Source organism: Salmo salar, chromosome ssa23 (genome assembly GCF_905237065.1).
Source record: "Salmo salar chromosome ssa23, Ssal_v3.1, whole genome shotgun sequence".
NCBI classification, from domain to species: domain Eukaryota; kingdom Metazoa; phylum Chordata; class Actinopteri; order Salmoniformes; family Salmonidae; genus Salmo; species Salmo salar.
Window position 1 is genome coordinate 20,476,385 of NC_059464.1, and position 21,895 is coordinate 20,498,279.

Here is a 21,895-nt window from a genome sequence, read left to right on the forward strand (position 1 = left end):
GTGGGACACAAAACAAGGTAGTGTAGAACACCATTGCGCAAAATGCATTGCTCCAATAACTTTCAAAACAATGTTCTGAAGTTTGCCTCCCAAAAATGTATTTTCCTGTTATTTAAGTCGCACAAAAATGTGTGTATTTTCACACAAATTAAGCCGCACAAAAATGCACAAAAAGCATGAAATAAGCTGAAATACCTTTTTTACATAATTGCACGAATTGAGAGTGAGATTGTGTTGCACAACCCAAAGTTCCTTCCCTATAGATCTAGCCTTTGACCCTAATTATTTGGGTGGACTTATCCAAGTTTCTTTGAAACAGGTCAGTTAAGTTGAGAGATAACGAACCGGGGGCTGAGGAGATGGGGACGCTTACTCCTCCCTTGCGTTGTCTCACTCCTCTTTCTCCCTCTTTCCGCTACAGCGCGTTTCCACTGCCCGTTCCTATCTGCGCTCCATCCTTCCTCAGAGCGACCCATCAACTCCGCCAAACTGTTGAGCACGACTCACTGTCAGACTGTAGCCTAGTTACACTGCTGTGAAATAGGATTATCTATTTTATTCAGTTCATTGTGTTTTTGGCTCAGCATTTTCTAACATTGTCCAGTGGAATAGACAAATATCGTCAGTGTGCATGAAGAGGTGATGAACGGTTAGGATAGCCTTGGATTACTTTCTGGAGTGAACTTTGCGTATTGCGTGTTCATGCGGGGACAATCCATCTCTATTGTCGACGATGGCAAAGGCATTCTCCGTCATTACTTTATATTTCGTGGGCATTCTTCTGGGAGCCAGCAGGGTGATTGGTAAGATGAAACAGAAATCATATTGATCAAAATGATTAAGTTTAATATGTTCAGAAAACATTGGGATCTTAGGCTACCTTTTATGTGTTTCAATTGTGGTTTATTTTTACTTTACTAAAACTAACAACTGTATTTAGATGTTTATAAGAACTTAATATAATTTCAGGGATTTTGTGTTTGGTATAAAAGTCTGAACTCGAAAATATTGGTTCTATCTCACTAGGTCAGTAGACAATATAATAGAACACAGTTGAATTATTGACCATGAATTAGTAGAAATTGTGTAATAATTGGTAACATTCACAAGTGCAGTTGCCAGGTATAACACTTGATGCATTACATAATTACAATGTGTTAACAGTGGCTTTGATTATTCTTATGTGCATAGGTCAGTTACAATTCGTTTGGCCCCACATTCTGTTGTGGCCCTCATTATACCTGGCCCTTGGCCCTCAATCCTTTTAACAATCCATTTTGACACTTCATTTGTGGCAGTATAGCAAATGACCATTGAGCCAACAGATGTTCCTCCCCTCAATACTCTGGTGCTACACTTCATTTTCATATTCTTTGGATCAGTACGCTAATCAAAGACATCAGTAATATTGAACTGTTCCATAAACGTTGGATAATTTGGGGCTAGATATTCCACATTTCTGCATGTATAGTATATGTCCTGGCCCTCTCTGGGAGGCCGTATCCTCTGGAACAGGAACCCCACCTTAGGCGACACAGAGCTGGGCTATTCAGCCTGACCCGGCCCATCTGCCCTGGCTTCCTGTTTTGACACAGCTCCGCTCCGCCATTTGCTACAGGAGTGGAAAAATAGCGACAGAGTCCATAGAGTCCACGCCATGGATGCAAAACATTTCTCCCGTCTGTGCGATCCACTGTTGGAATGATTCATGAAACTTCATTTTATCATTGAATTACAAATGTGTTATGATGTGTTCTAGCTATCAGCATTCTAGATGCAGAGAATAAACTAGTGTGTCTGAGGAGTCTGGTGTGGATTCTGAGATTAGATATTGGAGAGCATAACCAGAGTTGGGATAGGAACCATTACCCATCTGATTTCATGTTCAGACATCACTCACACTCTACACTCCGGGAGTCTCCCAGTCCACATGTTTCTATACACATGATTTAAGGTTGGTTTGACATGAGAGTGAGCAGTCTCATATTGATCTCCACTGTGTGCTAATGCTGACTGAACTGTTGAGATTAGTCAATCATCAGGGTGATTGACTGACTGTTTACCTCTCCATTCCTACAGCATTAGAACTCCGGTTCATGCCTGACCCGCCAACACTGAGCATCCAGGAGAAAGTCCTCAGGATCAACACCTCAGACACACTGGCGATCACCTGCAGGTGAGACATACTGGAACCTGATGGGCCTCTCTTCTCCAGAAGCCTGGCAAATATGGCCGCAAACATAGCTCAAATGGTCTTAAAACTGATAATAAATAACTCTGATACCTCACATAATAAATCTCCATATAAGTCATCCATCCATCCATCCATCCATCCATCCATCCATCCATCCATCATCAAACTTTTCCCTTACATCATTCTCACTCTGTTCTTTGGATCCGCAGTGGCCGTCAGAACCTGGAATGGACCACATCCTATAATCGCAGCCGTGCTGGCAGTCGTCTCTCCATAGTAGACTGCAGTGGGTCAGGATTCTTCTGCATCAAATTACACATTTCCTCGGCCACCGTCAATGAGACTGGGAAGTATCAGTGCTCCTACAGAGACCTGGCGGTGGAGGATAGAAAAACCTCTGTGGCCGTTTATGTCTATGTCCAAGGTGTGCATCATCATTACCTCACTTTGGAATGACAAGTAGGCTTACCGAATCCCTCAAGCGTGACCCAATGGGTAATCTTGACTATCTGACCCAAGAGCTGCTTAGAGCTGCCTTAATAATGAGCCTACCTGATCTGATGTATGTACAGTATGGATTACATACAGTGTATGCTGTTGACTCTCACGATGTCTCATGACTCCTTTATGTATTTGTGTTTTATTTCAGACTATAAAGTGCCATTTGTTCCCTCTGACAAGGACTATGACGTTGTGTTCATCAGTGAGGGAGTCCAGGTGGTCATCCCATGCCTAGGGTCCGTGGAAAATCTCAATGTCACGCTACATACCGTAAGGACAGATCCACTGACTTTATTGTCCATTTGGGCGGACATTTTAAGGCATACTAAAGTAGACCTCACCAGCCAAAAGTGGCCCCCGAAAATTGCTCGCTGTGTCACATACTGTATGTGCAGATATGTGCCCTACATCATTGCTCTCTCTCGCTCTGCTGTGTGTGCATCTTGCCAGCTGTCACTCAAATGGCAGCGACTGAAGCTCCTTGGTTAGAACTCAAAAATGCTAGGGGGCTTACCCAAGTGGGGGAAAATGTAGGGAAAATTGCACAGCACAGCTACCAGAAAAACAGTCGCTCTAGGGATTCCGTGGCTAATTGAGGCAAGACAGTAATTCTGCTAATAGATTATGCATGTATGAACTACACATTGACATATCCAGCCCAAAGAGGCAGGTTTTAAAATGATTTAGTAGTTTCCAATGTTCTGGAGAATGTCTTTAAAGACATTAAAACACAGAACAGTATGTACAGTATGGGATACATGCAATATATTCTGTTCAGAATGGAGTCAAAATTCCAGAAGTTATTCTATCGCGTCTTATTTTGTCTAAAGTTGACAACTAAGACTGCTTCACCTCATACCTGCCTTTCCTCTAGTCTAACTACATGAAGTGGCCTACATTTGTGCTTCTCTTCTGTCAACAAAGCCAGTTGGTAAAGACCTTGCTCTCTCAGGTATGTTTTTGTTAGACTGCAGGCTTTGTGGGCGGCAGATAATGTCAGTTGAGATTCTGAGTCTGTTGCGTTGTTTCCATGTCAGTTCAAGGGAACAATAAACTGAGTTTTCATTTCCTGTCTGGGTTGTCCCCACCTTCAGTCAGTATTAGAACTCTGGGACCTTGTATATGGCCTGTATGGTTCATAGGACATTTTACTGAAAATGAGTGTTGGAAAAGCCACAATGCCCTCTGACCTAGCCAGTGCTGATCAAATGGTAAAACATCACTCATCATTTCCATGTGAGGGTTGGTCGGTCACCACCACCAGCAAAGAACCTGCTTTATTCCGTTTTGTCAAGTCGATGCAATGTTGTGATGTATCTGTAATTAGTTTTTCTTTTTTTATTCTGTGTCCTTTTTTCGTCAGAAGTATCCCACAAAAGAACTTTATCCAAACGGGAAGGACATTTATTGGGATAGCATGAAGGGTGTCTCAGTCCCCAGTCACCTGATCAGCTACGCTGGATTGGTCTTCTGTCAGACACGCATAAACAATGAGACCTACAAGTCATCGCTCTACATTGTTACAGTTGTTGGTAAGTGGGTTAGCTTTCAGCTTAGTGTATGAATCCTATTTAATCCACTGTATGTATGACTTACCAAGGTGTCATTGAAACTGTCAATCTAAGTTTGTGTTCATTTAACTTAAATGCATGTGTTTGTGAGTCTCAGGGGAACAATAGCCTGCTCACCACTCCGCTGTGTCTCCCCTCCCTTTTCCGCAGGATATAAGATCTATGACCTCACCCTGACCCCGGCACATGAGAGGCTGTCTGTGGGGGAGAAATTGGTGCTAAACTGCACTGCCTACACAGAGCTCAGCGTGGCCATCAACTTCACCTGGACACACCCTATCAGCCTGGTCAGTACCCTGCATGGCCCACTCTTATAGACAGACTGTGATTACTAAATGCACATGAAATCACTAACTCAGGCTTTATTGACTGACATGTTACTCATCACATTCCACCAGACACGGAAATCATAGACATGGTGATGATATTGACACTAACCTGACTCACCATAGACATATTCCATTCAAGAGAGGGATACCATATGATATATCCCTTCCTCTTACTCCCAAGGTTTCCTCCTTACTTCCTGCTTTCAGGAATGTTTTTAAACACAACTTCAGTTCAATGCTGCCCTTATATAATTCATGGTGTTGTCTTCTCACTTCTACCAGTCTTTAGGTTGATTTACAGTGCTTTTTATCCCCTCACTCTTCTTTCTGCCCCACTTGCAGGCCCCGGTGAATGGCTCTGGTCGGACCTACATCACATCACACAAGAAGAAGCTGTGGAGCTCTCTGGAACTGTCCAACACACTCATAGTGGAGAACGTGACCGGCAACTACACAGGAAAGTATACCTGCACAGCCTCCAGTGGAAAAATGGTCAAAACTGCATCTGCATCTCTTGTGGTTTTTGGTAGGTACACTTAGTGGTTTAAGCCACATCTGTTGTCCAAGGTACATAGTCTGGAGGTTTTTACACTTCTTTTGCAGATATCCTCTTATTGTCTTATATTAATAATGACCCCTGGTCTGGATTTATTGCACAATAATCCGTTATGTTACTTTGTGACATTGAATTGTTTTGATGACGATGGTAGCTGACAATGTTTATGTTGTTTTTGTTGTCATTAGAAAAGCCTTTTATTGATTTTGATGACCACAAGTGGGTTAAGGTTCTGGGGGTGAACGCTAGTGCCCAGAACATTAAGATCCCAGTCAAGTTCGACGCCTACCCAGAACCTACAGTCAGATGGTATGTTGATTATGTACAGTAATGATGTAGTGTATATGCTTGCAGTAGTTTATATTGTATTCTATGTATACTAGATATTTGTGTAAATTTAACCTGTCCTTATTTCTACAGGTATAAGAATGGCCAGCCTATCACTAAGGATGACTATAGATTTAAACCTGCCAGGGACTCTCTCATGATCCTTGGCCTAGCTGAAAAGGATGCTGGGAATTACACCGTGGTCTTGATCAATAAGATAACAAAAGAAGAGCAGAGACGCTCCGTCCAGCTCTTGGTCAATGGTATGGACCTCCTCCCCTCTCCTCTCTCCCATTCCTCTCTCATTACTCTCACCAGTCTTCTCCTCCTCTCCCCTCTAGCGCCTCCCTCCAATTTGTCTTATAGTTACCCCCTCTCTCTTTCTCCTTTATGCTGTACCTCTGTCTTAGACTTAAACTGTGACGTGACCATTGCCACGTTCACACTGCACTTAGCCTAGGCCATATGGAGTTTGCACCTGTCAAGTCATGGTTCATGTCTCCTCAGTCCCTCCCCATATCATTGAGAAGGAGGTTGCCGTGGACACTGATGTTCACATGTACGGCAGCAGCCCCACCCTCAGGTGCACTGCCCGTGGAATCCCCACACCCACACGCATCCAATGGCAGTGGATGTCCAGAGAGGACTGCCCACTCCTCTTTCAGTAAGTCTCACGTTCACTATGCGTGTGTGTGTGTGTGTGCGTGCGTGCGTGTCTGCATGATGCGTGTGCATGTGTGTGTAACCTCACCCTGCTGCTCCTCAGACATTCATTGTTACCAGTTGTTGATTCTGTGGAGGAACATCAGCATTCTAGATGTTGATGAAAGCATTAACAGAGACAATGAGTGTGCCCTGTGCCCTGCATCAGATTGTAGGATGTGATTCATACTTCTCACAATAAGTTGCGTGCATAATTTAAAAACACCAGGGAGCTTTAGACGGAGAAAACAGTCCGATCTTATCTTTGTATGGTTTTGTATGGATTTTTATATGATCCCAGTATTCTCTATGGATTATGGATAGCCTTGTATTCCAGAGAACTTTGATGATTGAGTCTCTTAGGAAAATTGTGATTGGGTAGAGCTGGGGCTTCATAATGGGCTGTGATTAGTGAATGGGCCCCTCAGGTATGCAGTAATGTGAGGATTGTTGATAGAGTGGTTGGAGTGTATGGTCCAGTCTACTGTACAGACCAACAGTAAGGTCTTATCTTCAGCCTGCACATCCAAGCACTTCCTCGGACCTGGTCAGGGTTTCCTGTTGTTCCCAGTGCACTACTCTGTCTAAAGGCTTCTTCCTGTGCAACCCTGTCTCTACCTCCTCGTCTTCCCTCCATCCTTCACTACCACCATCACTCCATTCATCTCTGGCTCCCCATTTCACAGATCATTTTTGTGTTCTCTCTCTCTCTCTCTCTCTCTCTCTCTCTCTCTCTCTCTCTCTCTCTCTCTCTCTCTCTCTCTCTCTCTCTCTCTCTCTCTCTCTCTCGATCCGTCTATTTCTATGCGTCTCTGTTTGAGTTCTGGTCTCTACTGTAGTGGTGTGTCTTTGTTGACAATCCCACCCACTCCAGTCTGTAAACAAATGACGTAACCTCTCCTGAAATCACCATCTCCCAGCTGAGAACAGGGACCAATAGATCAGGAACATGCTGTAATTATAAAGGCTATAGTCTTCTATTTATATTTCTGTGTCCGTGTGTATGTTTATTTGTTTTTGTGTATCTACGGTGCTGTGCTTATATGGATTTTTTTTTGTGTTGAACAATAGCAGTGTGTCAATGGAGTGATTTTGGTTTTGCCCTGCAGGTCAGGAGTGGTGAGCTCTGGGGTCAAGCTGGAGGACTGTACCAAATGGAGGGACATCAGCAAATCCACAGGGCAGAATCCTATCGCCCAAATTAGCAGTGACACAGATAACTTACACAAGGTAAAGATCATTCCTTCCTCTCTAAGTGATCTCAGTCATTTATTATATCAATGAATTAGTAAAATAATAGTCAAGATCATTTTTGTCTGCAGACTGTGAGTTCTCTGAAGATCCAGAAAGCCAAGGTCCACGCCCTCTACAAATGCCTGACTTCTAACAGAGCGGGACAAGATTCGCGCATTATCGTCTTCCATGTGACACGTACGCTTCTTTTTATGCTTCTTCTGTTCTTTAAGGTTGGGCTCATTGGTGCGTCGTCCATGAGAACACCTCATGATTAAGTGTGTGTGTGTGTGTGCGTGTGATTGTCTACTCTACAGGTGGTCTGGAGCTGAGTGTGTCTCCATCCCGTGAGCCCATTGAGCAGGACCAGGTGGTTCTGAGGTGTAAGGCAGACAGGCTGATCTATGGAAATCTGGCCTGGTTCCGTGTGGAGAATGAGTTTGACCCAGAGCAGGTCCCTGCCGTGCAGTCCTGTCGAGGCCTGTCCCTGTCCCAGCAGCCCTTGTCCCAGGCTGTCCTCTCTGGGCTGCAGGGCACCAACGTTACCCTGGAGCTGCCCCTGACCAACGTGTCTCGGGGGGACCAGGGGGTGTACGCCTGCCAGGTGGAGAACATCAAGACTGGGGAGAGGACCTGTCTCCTCCGACACCTCACCCTCAGAGGTACAAATCTGTACCTGGACCATATTTATCAGCCATCTCTACAATCACTTGGGCCACTCTCACAGGTCTTTAACCTCTCTGGGCTAGGTGGCACCAAATCGTCCCACCTACGTAACAGCCAGTGCAATCCCGTGGCGCGTTATTCAAAAACCTTAGAAATGCAAAACCTTCAATTTTTCAAACATATGACTATTTTACACCATTTTAAAGATAAGACTCTCGTTAATCTAACCACACTGTCCGATTTCAAAAAGGCTTTACAACGAAAGCAAAACATTAGATTATGTCAGCAGAGTACCCAGCCAGAAATAATCAGACACCCATTTTTCAAGCTAGCATATAATGTCACATAAACCCAAACCACAGCTAAATGTAGCACTAACCTTTGATGATCTTCATCAGATGACAACCCTAGGACATTATGTTATACAATACATGCATGTTTTGTTCAATCAAGTTCATATTTATATCAAAAACCAGCTTTTTACATTAGCATGTGACTAGCATGTGACTAGCATTCCCACCGAACACTGCCGGTGAATTTACTAAATTACTCAAGATAAACGTTCACAAAAGCATAACAATTATTTTAAGAATTATAGATACAGAACTCCTCTATGCACTCGATATGTCCGATTTTAAAATAGCTTTTCGGTGAAAGCACATTTTGCAATATTCTCAGTAGATAACCCGGCATCACAGGGCTAGCTATTTAGACACCCAGCAAGTTTAGCACTCATCAAAGTCAGATTTACTATAAGAAAAATGTTATTACCTTTGCTGTCTTCGTCAGAATGCACTCCCAGGACTTCTACTTCAATAACAAATGTTGGTTTGGTCCAAAATAATCCATTGTTATATCCAAACAGCGGCGTTTTGTTCGTGCGTTCAAGACACTATCCGAAAGGGTAAATAAGGGTTACGAGCATGGCGCAATTCGTGACAAAAAAATTCTAAATATTCCATTACCGTACTTCGAAGCATGTCACCCGCTGTTTAAAATCCATTTTTATGCCATTTTTCTCGTAAAAAAGCGATAATATTCCGACCGGGAATCTGCATTTAGGTAAACAGACGAAAAAAAATAAAGCATTCGGTCGACTCGGGCACGCGCCTAAGCCCACAGTACTCTGAGCGGCCACTTGCCAAACGCGATAAAGTGTTTCAGCCAGAGCCTGCCTCGATATCCTTCAGCTTTTTCCCGGGCTCTGAGAGCCTATGGGAGCCGTAGGAAGTGTCACGTTAGAGCAAAGATCCTAAATCTTCAATAAAAACAGCCTAGATGAAACACATGTCAGACAGGCCACTTCCTGCATGGAATCTTCTCAGGTTTTGGCCTGCCATATGAGTTCTGTTATACTCACAGGCACCATTCAAACAGTTTTAGAAACTTTAGGGTGTTTTCTATCCAAAGCCAATAATTATATGCATATTCTAGTTACTGGGCAGGAGTAGTAACCAGATTAAATCGGGTACGTTTTTTATCCGGCTGTGTCAATACTGCCCCCTAGCCCTAACAGGTTAACCAAGGTCCTCTCATGGGTACCGCAGGTTTCTAGATCTAGTCTAGTGTTTGGCAAAATATTTAGAGTCCTGTCTTGGGTTTTTTTTAGCACTTGAGGCCGCGAGGATCCTGAACAATTTGACAGACCAGAGAGTGAACGTCAGTGCGACGACCATGCTAATATGTGAGGTGACCGGTACACCCACCCCGACCGTGATGTGGACCAAACACAACCAAACAGTGGTGGACGGCTCTGGTAATGGCATGACCCAATGGTTACTAATACCACTTCTGCTGCTACCATGTCTACTTTGTGTTACATACAGTACAATACTGGTATTAATGCCATGGACCTTTTTTTGCCACAGGTGTGATTCTGAGCCGATTGAACCAGACCCTGACAATCCAGCGTGTGAAGAAGGAGGACGGTGGTCTGTATACCTGTACTGCCTGTAATAGCCGGGGCTGTGACACATCTCAGAGCAACCTTATCACTGAAGGTCAGTCTCTCCCACTACGGGAAACTGGACCACAGCATAGGAAACAGCCAGCACTAATCACGCTACAGATATAATGCAGTATGACATAATGCCTGTATTTCCTGTTCTCTGGTGGTGTATCCATAAACAAAAGAAGGTACAGGCATAACCAAAGAGGGATTCACACCACAATGAATTTATTCAGTTTTACTCATGATATCTTACCCATAAACTCCCATATAGACCATTCATTCATTTCTAGATTTTATTATAGCTTGCCTCAAGGTTCGCCTGATTCACCTCCCACTTAAGACATTCTGCTATATCAAAGATGGAGTGTATAAATAACTGTTCCCTCACGGAGCAGGAAGCGGGCCCTGTTAGAGCACATCCTCCTGGGAGTTTCAGAATACCAAACAATAAGAAGCCCAGCAAGGACAAAGGGAGAGGCCGGCCTAGAACGCTGAGACACAGCAACAAACAAACAAACAGACGTACAGAGAGTGTAACAAACCAGTTACAGATGTAGGATCTTAATTTGATCACTCTTTTGTTGCTAAGAATTTCCTGGCACAACAGAAAATGCAAACTTGCTGTGTTTAATTTTCTACTTTAAAATGTCAGACTCGATTTGCCCTAACAAAAAAATGTATCAACCCTTACAAAAAAATGTCCATTAATTCTAATCCACATAATAATTCACATTAAATGTTGCTCCAGAATTATTTTCCTTCTGTAGAAAACTGTCTCAAATTAAGATCCTGCATCTGTAGGGCCTACGTGACCCAGCCCCCATCACAGGCCTCTGGCCACCGGCCCGTCACCCAGTCAGAGCTCAGGGTCTCTCAGGCGCCAGTGAGCCTCACTAACGAGGCAGGACAGAGGACAGAGGCTGCCTCAGCTCACTAACGAGAAGTTCCTCTTATATGTGGGCGGAGGACAAGAGAGGGATATTAGGCAAAAGAGAGAAAAGGGGATATAGATGGAAAGAGAGAGAAGGAGTAGGGTGGAAACATTAACGATGAGGGTAGATCATTAGGGTTCTACAGCTTGTAGTCACAGGCTTATGGTGTGATGACAGTTTTTTCCCAGGTTGACTTTGGCCAGAGTGATGCTGACCCCAGAACATTTGTTATGACTAGATAGAATATCAGGTCTGCTCACAGCCTGAATTCCAACAGTGCCCTTCCTCCAATACACACACACACACACACACACACACACACACACACACACACACACACACACACACACACACACACACACACACACACAGGTTTCCTGAAACCGTGTTCCTCCTAGCTTGGTACTGATTTATAGCCAAAGCACATTGTAATTGGCAAATTCCAAACTGACAGAGAAAATCTATTTCAAATCATTTTTTTGTTTATTTAACAGAAGTGGTTTATTTAACAGAAACTCAGATTTGATATGTGAACCCCTTCAGTCAATAGCTTGTGTCACCTCCATCAGCAGCGATAACTTGGGAGTAAACGTCTCCTATAGCCAGTAATCAGTCTCTGACGTCTGTTTTGACAGATTTCTTCCCCCACTCCTCCTTACAGAACTCAGCCAATTGAGTGAGGTTTGAGGGGTGTCTGGCATGAACTTCCCGCTTCAGGTCCTGCCACAGCATCTCGATTGGATTTAGGTCAGGACTTTGACATGGCCAATTCAAAACACAAATCTTCTTTCTCCTGAGCCATTCTTTGGTAGATTTGCTTGAATGCTTTGGGTCATTGTCTTGTTGGAAGACCCATTTTAAGCCCAGCTTTAGTTCCTTGTCTGATGGCCTGACGTTCTGTTTAAGAATCTCCTGGTACACCTCAGAATTCATGGTTCCAGGTCCAGAGGACGAAAAGCAGCCCCAGATCTTGACATTCCCACCACCATGCTTGACTGTTCTGATAATGTTATTTTGGTGTTAGGCAGTGTTGGGTTTTTGCCAAACATAGCAGTGTTGATTGTGACCAAAAAGGTACATTTTGGACTCATCGGTCCAGAGAATGGACTTCCAGAAACCTTCAGGTTTGTCCAGGTGGTCTCTGGCAAAGTTAAGACGGGCAGTTTGGTTCTTTTTTGACAGCTGCGGCTTCTCCCTTAGCAACCCTCCCATGAATGGCATTTCGATTCAGTGTTCTTCTTATTGTTGAAGCATGCACAGTCACCTGAGATGCAGCAAGGAAGGTCTACAAATCTCTAGATGTTATGTTAGGGTTGGCTTTTACCTGATTTCTTGTGGCTCTTGGGGATATTTTGGAAGGGCGTCTACTTCTAGGCTGAGTTGCTGTCATGTTAAATGCTCTCCATTTGTAAATGATTTGCCTCACAGTGGACTGATGGAGCTCAAATCATCTTGAGATGATTTTATAGCCTTCCCCAGACTGATGAGCTCTCACTACGCTAGTCCTGATGTCCTCTGACCTCTCCTTTCCTCTCGGCATGGTGTGCTTTGCATTCACCTGGATGGGTAACAACAAACTGACCAGGCTTCTTATCTCTATTTATCAGAGTCCCGCCCAAACTCTTTCCTAACGATCTCTCCTTTGATTGGTTCATTTGGTACCCAATTATTTACCCACCTGATTCTACTTACCTACTTGATTTAACCAATGCAACTTGGCTTTCACTTATTTTTTCACCTGCACTAATTCCTTTTTCATTTCATTTTTCTACTACACGCATGATTTTCTCTACACCAACATACGGTATTGGTAAATATAAACCTGCTATGTCAGATCAAAACGACTGGTTCTGATCCAATTAAGATTTCATGGTAAAAACTAAAACAATCTGTAATTTCAACAAGGAGTTCACATACTTTCAAGCAGCACTGTATAACGATTGAGTAATGAAGAGGTAAATACCCTTGTACAGTTTACTGTAGTTCATACTACTTCATACTCACTCTGGTTATTGTTTTGGTTGTAGGAGCAGAGGAGAAGACTAATGTAGAGCTGATTGTTCCTATTGGCTCTGTGGTCATCGCCATGTTCTTCTGGCTACTCATCGTCTTCGTCATCCGCAGCAGGAAAAGAGTAAGACAGACTGCTCTACTCATCCCCTTTCCACACTCCTCTGCACAGGCCCACACACAGAGTCACACACACACACACTCACAGCCATACACACACAGCCACACACACAGACGGATGGGTCTGACAGATGAGAAGTGACTGGTCTAGCGGTCAGTGTCTACACTCCTTTGTGTTGGGGAACAACAGAGCCACATTCTGCTGCCAGTCCCTCCGTTACTGGCCGGGCCTGGCATGGCATCTAACTGATGAACCAGCAGAGAGGGGACTAACACATGACAAACTCTCATGGACAAACTTCCACATGACAAACTCTCATAGACAAACTTCCATAAATAAACATAAAAGGGGGCTTTCCATCCATCAGGGGTAATGTCTGAAGACACTGTATCTGTAGGTCATTATAGAAAAGATGTAATAAATATAAAAAATATATACTTTTCTCTCTTTCGTTCTCTCTCATCCCCCCATTCCCTCTCTCTAGCCAAATAATGGGGACATGAAGACAGGGTACCTGTCCATCATCCTTGACTCTGAGGACATGCCCATGGACGAGAACTGTGAGAGGCTCACATACGACGCCAACAAGTGGGAGTTCCCTCGTGACAGGCTGAAGCTAGGTGAGACTTTCAGATCCTTATGGGCACAGTTTTGGGGAGAAAGAGACGCTATACACAGGCGAGATGAACGTTTTAAATCCACTGTCTGAAATGATATATGGTGTGTTTTGAAGGTGACCAATTGGGCCGTGGAGCTTTTGGACAGGTAGTAGAGGCCGCAGCCTTTGGCATAGAGAAAGCCACTACCTGTACTACAGTGGCAGTCAAGATGCTGAAAGGTGGGTACACCTCCTTCTCATCCCCTGGCATGCACACACACACACACATACACCCACACACACACACACATACTAAATGAGCTGACTGAGTTTTTATCTCTGCCCACCACAGAGGGAGCCACCTCCAGTGAGTGCCGTGCACTGATGTCAGAGCTGAAGATCCTCATCCACATCGGCCACCATCTCAATGTGGTCAACCTGCTGGGGGCCTGCACCAAACCAGGGAGTGAGTCTTCACACACTCACACATTTCATATTTCACATATTCCCTTTCCTATTTTCTTTCCCCCCTCTTTTTCTCTCGCACCATCTCTGCTTCTACCTTTCTTGGCACCCCTTTCTCCCACTCTTCCATTTGTGTTCTGCACATTGTGTTCATCAGGAAGTGTCTGCTTTATTAGTGGTGAGAGGCAGAGAATAACAAGCATGCTCTATCTGTCCTAATTGTATATCTGCTCAAACCGCAGAGAGGAAGCCCTGTTCTGGGAACGGGGAAGAGGGCCTCTGTTTCCATGCCCTCTCTCTCTTTCTCACTCTTACGCTTTCCCTTACTTTACTACACACTCCCATTCTACAGTGCTCTAGTGAAGTGATGATCTTCCTCTGATATTGAACCTTTTCTCCCTCTCCCCGCAGGTCCATTGATGGTGATTGTGGAGTACTGTAAACACGGCAACCTCTCCAGCTATTTAAAGAGCAAGCGTGGAGAGTACAGCCCCTTCAAGGTAAATGAGCCATGCCCCAGCAACAGCGGTCTGTAAAGCTCAGCCAGCCTCTGATGTGGTTACACTGATCCCAGAACATTACACAAGTGTTCTCCGTGATTCTCTCACGTTGTCTGCCTGCCTGAGCCGCTGGAAACTACCAGCTTCCATTTCATGTTGTATTGCTTGGGCCAGGAGTTTTCCAGTCCAGTTTTTCTATTGGACTTTTCGTCCTTGATCCTTTGACATGCCATTTCTCCATGGTTACAGAGGAGGCGGCCTCGGTCAGGTCAGTGGGAGCGGATGGAGGAGGACGTGACTGAAGGGGACCTGGGTTTGGGGACCAGCACCCACTTGGACATTTGCACTGGGACAGCAGTCTGCTCCAGACTGGGAGAGGAGAGCTCTGTTAGCCACGTAGAGGAGGAGGATGGTACTGCAGCTCTATTTCGCTATACTCACCTCATGCAAATACTGTACATATCACCAATAGGATTTATATAGATGTAGGATCTTAATTTGAGCCAGTGTGCTACAGCGGGAAAATAATCATGCAGCAACGGGACATTTTAATTATTATGTGGGTTATATTTAATATACATTTTTGTAGGTTTTGATACGTTTTTTGTTAGGGCAAATCAAGTCTGAAATTCATTTCAAAGTGGGAATTACAAACTTTAGAAGCCTTTTTAAAACTCAAATACACTATTTGCAGGAAAATTCTAAACAACAAAAGATTGATCAAATTAAGATCCTTCATTTGTATGCACCACTTCACTGATCACAATGTATAATGTATGACGTGATAATGTGATAATATAACCTCTCTGCTATTACTAAATGCCCAATTTGAACCCAAGCAGAGAGTTGTGAGTGGGAGGAGCACCTGACCATGGAGGACCTGATCAGCTACAGCTTCCAGGTGGCCAAGGGCATGGAGTTCCTATCCTCTCGCAAGTGCATCCATCGGGACCTAGCAGCTAGGAACATCTTGCTCTCAGAAAACAACATTGTGAAGATCTGTGACTTTGGTCTGGCCAGAGACGTCTACAAAGACCCCGACTACGTCCGCAAGGGAGACGTAAGCTACTAAGAACACGCCGTACCTCAGTCACTATCCGTGGTTATTACAACGTCTCATAAACTGTGACTCTCTCTACAGGCGCGGCTCCCTCTGAAATGGATGGCTCCTGAGACCATCTTTGACCGGGTCTATACCACACAGAGCGACGTGTGGTCCTTTGGCATTCTGCTCTGGGAGATCTTCTCTCTGGGTGAGCCAAGTGACAGTACCTCTTCAAACACAACTTGACCACTTAGTGGCCAGACCATAACCACACTGTAACTGTATTATAACGGTTGTTCTCTCCACCACAGGGGCATCTCCATACCCTGGTGTTGGCATTGATGAGGCCTTCTGCAGGAGGCTGAAGGAAGGGACTAGGATGAGAGCACCAGACTACGCCACCACTGAGATGTGAGTGGACTACTGAAATACAGCATATCACACGACATTACATACTGAAGCCTGCTCAATTCCATTATGACTGTGAAATACAATTATCTGCCAATAGAATCTGCCACGTGAAGCCATAGACAACAATGTGACTCCATTGCAGTGTGTTGCAGTGATGAATTAACAAATGACCAGGTAATGATTGTTCTGCTAGATATCAAACCATGTTGGACTGCTGGCTGGACAAACCTACCGACAGACCAAATTTCACCGAGCTCGTAGAACATCTGGGGAACCTGCTACAGGCCAGCGCTCATCAGGTCTGTTGGTGTACATACATGTGTTACGAGCGCTAGTTTATTTATGAGGGTATTGGTGCACGGTGTGTGAGTTAGTTCATCTTATTGTGTGTGTATGAGGTGAGAGTGTAAGGTCTGAGAGTGTAATCGATGTGTGTTTACCTTCAGGATGGGAAGGACTACATCCCTCTGACAGCAGTGGAGGTGGAGGGGGGCTCACTCAGCCCTGAACCCAGGAACCCCTTCACCAGGATCATCAGAGAGGAAACCCATGTCCCCCAGATACACTGCGACAACACACCCGCCATCTCGCTTGGGTCAGCAACATGCACACTGACTCAAATTAACACCAAGCATCACATTGATCCGTCACAATTTAAACCCCAATATAGTGGACTACCTTTGTGTAGTTTGTATGGACACTTGCTAGTTGTTAGTGTAACTTGTGATGCCTAGCTGTTGATTACCCCCCCAACCCCACTGCTCCTTATAGGCTCTCCCAGCAGAGTGACAGGTGCAGTCGACCACTCAGTGTGAAGACTTTTGATGACGTCCCTGTGGGCCATAGCAGCATCATGGTGAGTGTCTCCATGGTTACAAACAGTGTCACTGTTACATATCAACAGCCAATAATCTGAGTGCATGTGGGTGTTCCCTACAGGAGGGTCAGACGGACAGCGGTATGGGCCTATCACCAGAGGAGATGAAGAGTCTGGACCATCAGCGTCACCGCACGTCCAACTTCAGGTGAGAAAACAGGAGGCCCATAACCCCCAACCCAATGGTTATGTATTACACTCTGGACTCTCACAGCATTTGTGTGATTGTTACTGTATTTGTTTATTGGATTATAAATGGTTCCTGTCCTCCTATAGTCACATCCAGCGATGTAAGAGTAAGGAGTCTCTGGCCTCCGAGTCGTCCAATCAGACGAGTGGGTACCAGTCAGGCTACCACTCAGACGACACTGACGCACCCATTTATGCTAATGAGGAGATGATCATGAAGAGAAGCATTGTAAAGAAGCCACTGCCGCCCAAAACAGCAGACAAGTTCAGTGTTGAGGTGCGCTACAGTGCACCCCCTGTTTAGCCCCTAATGGTCACCACCATCATCACTAGCACTGTTCCCCTAACTGCCCACAAAATATACCCCTCTCCTTGAGCCTGTTTTTGCAGCACACAGTAGTACCCTCAGGTGACCATCAGGAACAATGACATCACATACGTAGTAGTGGCTTATCCATTGCATTGTTTATTCAGTCAAAGTATTTTGTTATGAGATAAATGTAATATATTCAATGGGATTGATGAAGGTTGTATGAGATCATTCATCATTGTAAAGACCACTGTTTTTAGCAAACCCTTGGAATGCAATCATGTTTACACAGTCGATGGAAGGTCAGGGGAGCCACAGGGACACACCCAGTTCCTGAGAAGCAATCCGCCCACTTCCTCTATTGCAGGAAATGGCAACTGGAATTTGACAATTGAATTAGCAAATGTTTTCATAGTTTTTTCTTTCTTTTTCTGTCAATTGTGTTTTATTGGAAAAAGCCAGTCTACATCTCACACAAGTGGTTTTATCAAATGCAACACCTTAAAATCTTTTGTACGGACAAGTTTCTATCAGATGTTTTGCTTTTTCTAGATTGTTCTTGCCTCTCAATTGTACAGTTTATTATAATAACTTGCCTTATTTGATCGAAACTGATATCTACTGTACTAAACCTGTAATAAATGTAACTAGTTTTATAAAATAAATATATACTTGTAGACCTGTGTGTGTGTATTTTCCTTTCTTTGTCAAATTGAACTTGAGGAGACAATACTTTCCCACCCATAGTCGGTGTTTTGATTTAAGCCCTTCTCAGTAATTGGTATTTACACTTACCTTATGCATAACAGGCTTTGCAGGTGTGACTCCCTGATGTGCATTGAAAACATTTAATTAAACCGCTGAAAACCCTCCCACTTGCTGGCCAACAGATTTTCTCATGGAGTTTTCATTCAACAGGGTTTTCAGTACATTTATCTAAAGCCATATCTTTACATACGATTTACGAAAACATACGAAAATGAGAATTTTCTCAGACTCACTGACTAGAATATACTGTATATCGAGAGAAGTTCAGAATAGGAATTATGAAAGCAAACCATCTTAAATAATACACATATATTTGTATCCTTTATTTGTTGTTGCACCAATTGATAGATAAAAAAAATACTCTGATTTTGTAGATTATTTAGGGTTAGGAAAGTATTTATGAGTCATACATAAACAGGGTTGGAGTGTCACGGTTGTCGTAGGATGAAGGAGCAGACCACGTGTGTATCGTTCCACATTTTCTTTATTAAACTGTGAAACTATGTAATACATACAAATAAACTAAATGAACAAAACAACAAACCGTGACGAAGAGTTACAACATACACTTACTCAAAAACAATCTCCCACAAACCCAGGTGGGAAAAACAACTACTTAAGTATGATCTCCAATTAGAGACTGATGACCAGCTGCCTCTAATTGGAGATCATCCCAAAAAAGCCCAACATAGAAATACAAAAACTAGAACATAACAACATAGAAAATCTAAACTAGAAAAAGAAACCTCTCACGCCCTGACCTAGTCTACCATAGAAAATAACAGCTTTCTATGGTCAGGACGTGACAGTATCCCCCCCAAAGGTGCGGACTCCGAACGCCACCTAAAACAACAAAAAAAACAAAAAAAAGGGAGGGTTAGGGTGGGTGACTAATGTCGGTGGCGGCTCTGGTGCAGGACGAAGAACCTTCTCATCCCGCGGATCCTCCAGCAGAGGAGGCGGCTCCGGTTCAGGGCGTAACCCCCGTTCTGCCCGCTGATCCCTCTGCTTTTGTGTCACCGAACCCTGGATCGTTGCCGAAGGACCCGGACCGTGGATCATCACCGGAGGTTCTGGACTGCGGAACGTCGCTGGAGGCTCCGGACTGGGGGACGTCTCAGGAGGCTCCGGACTGGGGGACGTCTCAGGAGGCTCCGGACTGGGGGACGTCTCAGGAGGCTCCGGACTGGGGGACGTCTCAGGAGGCTCCGGACTGGGGGACGTCTCAGGAGGCTCCGGACTGGGGGACGTCTCAGGAGGCTCCGGACTGGGGGACGTCTCAGGAGGCTCCGGACTGGGGGACGTCTCAGGAGGCTCCGGACTGGGGGACGTCTCAGGAGGCTCCGGACTGGGGGACGTCTCAGGAGGCTCCGGACTGGGGGACGTCTCAGGAGGCTCCCGGACTGGGGGACGTCTCAGGAGGCTCCGGACTGGGGGACGTCTCAGGAGGCTCCGGACTGGGGGACGTCTCAGGAGGCTCCGGACTGTGGGACGTCTCAGGAGGCTCCGGACTGTGGGACGTCTCAGGAGGCTCCGGACTGTGGGACGTCTCAGGAGGCTCCGGACTGTGGGCCGTCTCAGGAGGCTCCGGACTGTGGGCCGTCTCAGGAGGCTCCGGACTGTGGGCCGTCTCAGGAGGCTCCGGACTGTGGGCCGTCTCAGGAGGCTCCGGACTGGGAACTGTCGCCGGAAGCTCCGGACTGGGAACTGTCGCCGGAGCTCCGGACTGGGAACTGTCGCCGGAAGCTCTGGACTGGGAATGCGCACTGGAGGCCTGATGCGTGGGGCTGGCACAGGTGGCGCCAGACTGGTAACACGCACCTCAGGGCGAGTGCGGGGAGCAGGAACAGGACACCCCGGACAGGGCAGGCACCCTGGAGGCTTGATGCGTGGGGCTGGCACAGGTGGAGCCAGACTGGTGACACGCACTTCAGGGTGAGTACGAGGCGCAGGCACAGGGCGTACTGGGCTGTGGAGGCGCACTGGAGGTCTGGAGCATAGGGCTGGCAAAATCCGTCCTGGCTGGATGCTCACTTTAGCCCGGCAAGTGCGGGGCGCTGGCACAGGACGCACTGGGCTGTGAATGCGCACTGGAGACACCGTGCGTATCACCGCAAAACATGGTGCCTGACAGGTCACACGCTCCCTCAAGCGAGTGCGTGGAGGAGACACAGGACGTACCAGACTGGGGAGGTGCACTGAAGGCCCGATGTCATGAAACAGGTGCATATGACACCGGACTGGTGTCACGCTCCTCAGCACGCCCGCTCTGCAGCGCTCTCAATGCTAACACCTCTCTCCGGAATCTTGCGTCGAGTTCCTCACTCGTCTCCCTGACTGGCTCTGGTTCACCCCTCAGCTCTCCACGGTAAGCACGAGGAGTTCTCAGGGCCCAAACCTGACTCCACCAAACTCCCCGTGTGCCCAATTCTTGGGGGGGAGCTGCCTCTCGGGCTTCCGTCGTTGCCATGCTATTTCCTCGTATTGTCGCCGTTCCTCTCTTGCTGTCTCCACCTGCTTGCCTTGATGGTATAACGCCTCGTAATATCGCCGTTCTGTTCTCGCTGCTTCAATCTCCTCCTTAGGATGGTGATACTCCCCGGGCCTTGTCCAGGGTCCTGCCCCATCCAGGATTTCCTCCCATGTCCATTCCTGTTTACCACGCTGCTTGGTCCTTTGGTGGTGGGAGATTCTGTCACGGTTGTCGTAGGATGAAGGAGCGGACCAAAGCGCAGCGTGTGTATCGTTCCACATTTTCTTTATTAAACTGTGAAACTGTGCAATACATACAAATAAACTGAATGAACAAAACAACAAATACCATAGAAAATAATAATTCAATTGTCTAATCCATAAAATATTGGAAGGTAAGAAATAGTTGTTGAACAATAATAATCCTCACTAATCACAGAACTGTGATGACAATGACCCGTGGGTCAGTCTTCATGTTTAAACTGCTATGTATGGTCTGCATTCCATAATGATTCAGATAGGCTACATGTCCCAAATTATTGCACAACTTGTAATACATTAGCCTATTATGATCCACTATTGCAGCACACAGCAGTACCCTCAGTTGACCATCAGGAACAATGACATCCAGCCTGAATTACAACCGGCCTATAGTCCTATAGTGTGGCGCACAATTGGCCTAGCGTCGTCCGGGTTTGGACGGTGTAGGCCGTCATTGTAAATAAGAATTTTCTCTTAACTGACTTGCCTAGATCAATAAAGGTTTAAATTGACTACCGGCCCTCAGAAACAACCACATGGACATGACAGAGGAAAGAAAGGTAAACTAACAATGTAAAGGAATGATGAAAAATGAAGGCTACAAATTGAAGGAAACTAACAGTCACTGCACTAAAATGACAGTTATTTAGTATATGGATATTACTGACAGTAAAATGGTAAAAAAAAAAATGGAAAAGTCTGGGCATATACAGTGCATTTGGAAAGTATTCTGACCCCTTCACTTTTTCCACATTTTGTTATGTTACAGCCTTATTACTGCTTTTGATACCATCGATCACCACATTCACCACAAATTGGTCTACACGGACAAGTTCTGGCCTGGTTTAGATCTTATCTGTCGGGAAAGATATCAGTTTGTCTCTGTGGATGGTTTGTCCTCTGACA

At 45.3% G+C, this 21,895-nt stretch overlaps 1 protein-coding gene across 3 annotated transcripts; it reads left to right on the forward strand.

The window, feature by feature from the left end:
• Positions 1-407: 407 nt before the first annotated feature.
• On the forward strand, positions 408-18,165 carry kdr (kinase insert domain receptor (a type III receptor tyrosine kinase)). Of its 3 annotated transcripts, none has more exons than XM_014168997.2 (29): positions 408-803; positions 2,080-2,176; positions 2,404-2,618; positions 2,844-2,965; positions 4,059-4,227; positions 4,417-4,553; positions 4,938-5,121; positions 5,340-5,460; positions 5,572-5,741; positions 5,986-6,142; positions 7,290-7,410; positions 7,503-7,611; positions 7,731-8,075; positions 9,689-9,835; positions 9,948-10,079; positions 12,990-13,096; positions 13,578-13,713; positions 13,827-13,931; positions 14,044-14,157; positions 14,568-14,656; positions 14,906-15,068; positions 15,496-15,716; positions 15,798-15,909; positions 16,013-16,112; positions 16,306-16,411; positions 16,559-16,707; positions 16,884-16,968; positions 17,052-17,137; positions 17,266-18,165. In XM_014168997.2, the coding sequence occupies exons 1-29, from the start codon at positions 734-736 to the stop codon at positions 17,480-17,482; spliced, it is 4,086 nt and encodes a 1,361-aa protein (XP_014024472.1). In that variant the 5' UTR covers positions 408-733; the 3' UTR covers positions 17,483-18,165. The 3 variants fall into 3 exon arrangements, with proteins under 3 accessions (XP_014024472.1, XP_014024473.1, XP_014024474.1); XM_014168998.2 differs by having other exon boundaries at positions 15,499-15,716; XM_014168999.2 differs by having other exon boundaries at positions 4,062-4,227.
• Positions 18,166-21,895: the final 3,730 nt, after the last annotated feature.

Excerpts from the sequence above, each read along its gene's own strand:
- kdr (XM_014168997.2), top strand. The coding sequence starts at position 734 with ATGGCAAAGGCATTCTCCGTCATTACTTTATATTTCGTGGGCATTCTT. Across the intron at positions 2,177-2,403 it reads ACACTGGCGATCACCTGCAG|TGGCCGTCAGAACCTGGAAT; the intron begins GTGAGACATACT and ends TTGGATCCGCAG. Across the intron at positions 13,932-14,043 it reads GGCAGTCAAGATGCTGAAAG|AGGGAGCCACCTCCAGTGAG; the intron begins GTGGGTACACCT and ends TGCCCACCACAG.